The sequence below is a fragment of the Choloepus didactylus genome, assembly GCF_015220235.1.
Source record: "Choloepus didactylus isolate mChoDid1 chromosome 23 unlocalized genomic scaffold, mChoDid1.pri SUPER_23_unloc3, whole genome shotgun sequence".
Lineage (NCBI taxonomy): Eukaryota > Metazoa > Chordata > Mammalia > Pilosa > Megalonychidae > Choloepus > Choloepus didactylus.
The window spans coordinates 995,337-1,000,496 of record NW_023637597.1 but is presented as its reverse complement, the minus strand read 5'-3'; the positions used below and the strand labels follow the sequence as shown (position 1 = coordinate 1,000,496).

Sequence of the window (5,160 nt, the reverse complement as noted above, 5' to 3'; positions counted from 1 at the left end):
GGCAGAGCTATGCCAGGGCCCTGTGGGGAGGGTCTGTTGTGTTTGAGGAGCTGAGAGAATAGGGGCCCCCTGGGGGAGCCAGGAATCAAAGCCAGAGCAGGTACCAGTGACATTACCCCTGAGTGAGGAATTTGGGGTATGGAGTGATGTGAGGTCAGGAGTGATAAAGGGGAAGGGAATTCCATGCCATAAATCAGGTGACCTGGGCAGGTGCTGAGCAGGACTCATGGCCTTCAGGGGTATCTGCTTGTGAAAGGACAGGGTCCCCTAGGTGGGCTCTGTCTAGCTCTCTGTGCCTCTGTACCATGCCTGACAGTTGACACTGGGCAGTGTGGTCACCAAGCTGCATTGATGCCACCTCAATTCCACACCCTCCTCTTAGCATGGGGGCCCCTGAGCCCAGTGGGGGCCTCTGGTCCTGCACCCCATCTAGGGTCTCCTGAAGGTGACCCAGCTCTGATTTCCTCAACACCCCTCAGACTCACTGAGCTGGCCAGGAGCTCAGAAGGTGGGGGAGACTCGGCAGCCTGGGCAGCCTGGGAGGTCTCAGGCTGGGTGAATGGGCTAGGCCTGCACACTGCTTGTCCTCAGTCCTCCTGGGGCTTGAGGGAGAGTGACACAGACAGGGGACTGGGTTTTTGTCTCACTTCCCCATCTGTCTGTGTCACTGTGGGCAGCATCACTGTCACTATCCCATGACTGACAGTAATAGTCAGCCTCATCCTCATTCTGGACCCCGCTGATGGTCAGGGTGGCTGTGTTCCCAGAGCTGGAGCCAGAGAATCGTTCAGGGATCCCAGAGGGCCGTTTGCTATCCTCATAGATGACCAGCTTAGGGGCCTGATCTGGCTTCTGCTGGTACCAGTGAACATATTTTTTCTCAAATTTTCCTCCAGAGCAGGTGAGCCTGGCCATCTGTCCCAGGGCCACTGACACTGAGCGTGGCTGGGTCAGCTCAAAGGAGGCCACAGAGGCTGCAAGAGACATAAGAAAAGAGACATAAGCTTGGTGTGAGGGGCTCATGCCCAGGAGATTCTCCCCCTGCCTGCTGGGACTGAGTTCCTGGGAGTCTTGGATCTCCTAGAGACCCTCTCACATCAGCCCCCATCACATCTGACAAAGGGCTGGGTGGATGGGTGGACCCCTTGATCAAATTACAACAATCAGCTGCCTCTCTGAGGATGAGAGGGCTGCCTGAGGCCCAGAGCCCCAGGGGTAAAGTGCTCAGTGCTGGTTCCATCCCTGGGCAGCAGCACCTGTGCAGTGAGCCAGGAGGGTGAGGAGGAGAGGGGTCCAGGCCATGGTGGAGGTGCCCCCAGATCTGCTCTCTCAGGCCTCTAGGATGGGCTGTTTCCCCCCAGGCCTCTCTTATCCCCTGGCTGAGGAGAACATCCAGTTATGCAAATCAGCCAGAGCTCAGGGTTTTGTCCTGAGGGAGTTTTGTGGCTCCCAGAGAAGAGCTCAGCCCCCAGGGGCACAGAGGGGAGGGGTGGTCCCTGCAGACCCATCGTCAGCCCACAGGGTTCTCCTCTCCCTGTTGGTCCAGGAGACTGGGCCCATCTCCATCCCTAGACCTCATCCTACCCTTGTCATGGGCTGGCCTGGCCCCTGCAGAGCCCAGAGGGGACACCTGTCTGCATTTTTAGGGAACCTGGTGTTCCTGCTACGGGGGTGATCTTGACCCTGTCCTGGAGCTGGCCAGAGGGGCACAGGGTGATGCTGGAATGACCCTGGGACTCCCTGTGCTCACCTGGCTCAGAAGGGGGGTGTGCATTACAGTCCAGGGCCCTGAGGTGTCCTGTCTAGAATAGTCAGTATTTTGTAGAGGAGCTCAGATGCTGCATCTAATCCTAGCTACAACTTTGGAAGCTGTTAAGAATTACACCTCCCTGACCACCCAGTACCCAGTGCAGTGACCTTCTTCTCTCATCATACAGGTGACAACAGGAGGCTTGGAGAGGGGCTGTGCCCCTCCCCTAAGTCCTGCTTTTGAGGGTCAGAGCCAGAAGAATATTTCTTCCTGGCCAGGGCCATGGGTATTTTAAACAACCATCAAGGGCTGATGTGTCTGCCCCTGGCTGTGAGCTCCAGGGGCAGGTCATCAGTTCTTTGCCTCAGTATCCCCAGTGTGGCTTCAGGGCAGGTACAGATCAGGTGTTGCGTGCTGTGTGAGGGGATGAAGGTGGGCTGCCAGCCCCAGGAACAACTCAAGGATTTTTAATCATAAGTAAATTTTCCCAGTTGCTAGAAAAAATGAATTAATAAAATATTATTTTGATTAATCAATTGAGGAAAGTTGATATAGGTACTGATGTGTGCCAGAGACTGAGAAATCTTGGAAAATAAAATTTGACCCCTGCCTCTGGGATCACAGAGGTGATGAGGCATTTGTGGTTGGGCCCAGCATTTTAGCCACACTGGGGTGGGCTGGGAGTAGCATGGAGGCCTGGACCTGTGGTCAGAGACAGAAGCCACATCTTCAAGTGCTGGAGATGAGAGATGTGAGCCCAGAAGTGTTTGAGCAGCAGGGTCAAGGAGGATATTGCAGAACAGGAAGGTCACCTTCTCCCCCAGGTCTGAGGTGCTCCCCTCCCTCCTCATTAGGATCCCCTGAGACCCAGGGCCCCCATCCCCAGGGGCTTTGCCAGGTGACTCTCTGCTGCCCCCTGGTGGCTGCTCCACCTTGGCTGCTGGAGGCACAGGGGGTGTCCTTGTCCAGGGGGAGATGCAGAACCTGCTGCTCAGGGTGGAGATTCCCTGACCCATGGACTCTGGCTCCATTGAGGAATTAGTCTTCTCTGTGAGGCCCCACCTGCCTGGAGACCAGGAGAGAGAGTCTAGGTGACCCATAAAGCATGGGATAAACAGTGTCATTTAAGTTGGAGAAGGCAAGGCCAACCTGAGGCACCTGCACACATCTCCTGGAGATGGGTGGTCATGTCATGGCCCTGAGATGTGGCCCTGGGGGACACAGGGCACCAGGATTGACTGCTAATTGGGCCAGGTCTGGGGACCAGGCCAATCTGGGGTAGTGGTGGCTCCTGCAGCACAGACAGACAGAGGTGAACTTCCCTCCATGACATTTATTCAGACCTGCTTTGGTCTGGCCACATCCCAGGGCCTGAGAACTCAACATTGAGCAATACAAGGTCCCTGTTCCCCAGCAGTTTCCTATCCTGTGTGTGGGGTAATGTGATAAGCACAATTGTTAGAAGAAACTACAGACATGCCCAGCACCTTCTAATGTTGCATCAGGATGTTGTATTCATTTAAATGTTAGGTGTCTGCTTCCCCAGGTGACACTGTGACCAGTACTGGCCATTGGAATCTAAGGCCCAGTGCTAGAGTCTGTCTCAGGGACCTTTTTTCATGTGATGGAAGGAAACATTCTGCTTTCATGAAGCATCTGTTTTCTAGGCTAGGGTGTGATAGCTGGGCAGTAGCAGCCATCCTGTGAACTGAAGCCAAAGATGAATGATAGTAAAGCCAGCATAGTGTAGACAACACATCATCAGAAAGTTCCTGGATCCCTTGTGGAATTGGCACATATGTGGAAAACAATGATAGTCTAACTGCAGTCTCATTTTTTGGAAGAAGAATAGCATTCATCCATTTGTATCTGTTGATCACATTTGTCTGCAGTATAAAACATCCCCAATTTGTTAAGGAAATATTTAACAGAACTTCTATGGTTTTGCTTTTTTAAATTTCTCTTTATTAACTTTCCTTGTTTATTCTTATATCATTTTCCTGATTTCTTCTAGTTCTTTTCCATGGTTTATTTTTAGCTGTTTGAATATATTATAAACAGTTGATTAAATATCTTTGAATAACAAGGCCAGTATCTGGCATCCTCAGGGTCATTCCTTTCAAATGATTTTTTCTTATGAATGAGCAAAATTTGTCTGTTTCTTTGTATGCTTTGTAATATTTTGTGGAAACTGGACATTTTGAGGATTATGATGCCATCACTTGTGAAACTAGATTCTCTCTCCTCCCAGGCTTCTTTAGAAATGTGAAAGTATTTTTTTCAGAATCTGTATTCCTTGCTGCATGTGTCTCTTTATATTTTCTGATTGGAGCAGCTTGGAAATACACAGGCAAAACAAACTAGGCCCCGAGCTTGTCCCCAGAGAACAGCCCAAATGACCCAAATACATGGCCCATATTTTCAGAGAATTTCCCAACTGCTCACTTTTGTGTCATCTGTCCAGGTTGTGGAACCCAGGCTGCCATCTCCATGGCTGCAGCTCACCAGAGGAACTGGGGGTGATGGTGGTATGTGGGTGCCACTCTACTGCAAAGCTTGCCAGCCTTGCCACTTACCATGAACACCCCATATGGTGGTGGGAAGTGCCCTTTCAGGTTCCAAGATTATGCTTGATCCTGATGGTTATTTCCAGAATAGCCCCAGTTTCAGAGGATGAGTGATGTCTGAATCTTGTTACTCTCCCACTCTCTGTGATGTTCCTCTCAAGATATCCATTTACAGCATGGTTATTTTCAAAGGATTGGATGCCTTTTGAATCCAAGAATCTTGCCACCTGAGACTTAGGCCTGGCAAAAACTCCTTTTATTGGGTCAGGGATGGAAAAAAGGGACAGAGGGGACACTGGGCTGCAGCCTGTCTTCACCTCAAGGTCCCCACAAAGCTGGGCTGTGCTCCCACAGCGTCTCTTTTCTCTCAGCCCCCAGGGGAGGGCACTGTCTCTCCTAGCCCATTGGTTTTTTATGCACTGGAAGGTTTCTGTGTTCCTTGTCCCATGTTTGTACATATTTTGCAGAATTCTCAAATGACCCATCCTTATGTAAACCATCTCTGCTTGTCCCCAGCCCTGTCCTCACTTCATCTCCCAGAGTGTGGACAAAGGCCCTTCTCAGAGAGGAAAGCTGGGCCTGGTGAGACATCAGGATTTCTTTCTTTACTGGAAGGCAAACCCTCTCAGGGGCAGTGACTGAGAGGACAGTGGCCATCCAGGGCCCAGGACCATCCCTCCCAGGACCTGGTTCCAGAGAGGAGGGTACAACATTCCTCATAAGTGGCACATCGATCCCCAGGGGGTGGTAGGTGTTTGCAGCAGGAAGCATTTTCTTGGTTGTCACCATTATTTACAGACTCTAGAAATGCCAAGAGGGAGGTTCTGGGTGAATTTTAGCCTC

The 5,160-nt window shown here is 51.3% G+C and overlaps 1 gene segment (V, D, J or C); it reads right to left on the bottom strand.

Annotated features, from left to right (window-relative positions):
• Positions 1 to 564: 564 nt before the first annotated feature.
• Positions 565 to 1,396, bottom strand: LOC119525028. The segment is given in 2 exon segments: positions 565 to 974; positions 1,257 to 1,396. Coding segments are annotated over 2 exon segments (456 nt in total).
• Between the last annotated feature and the right edge of the window lie 3,764 nt (positions 1,397 to 5,160).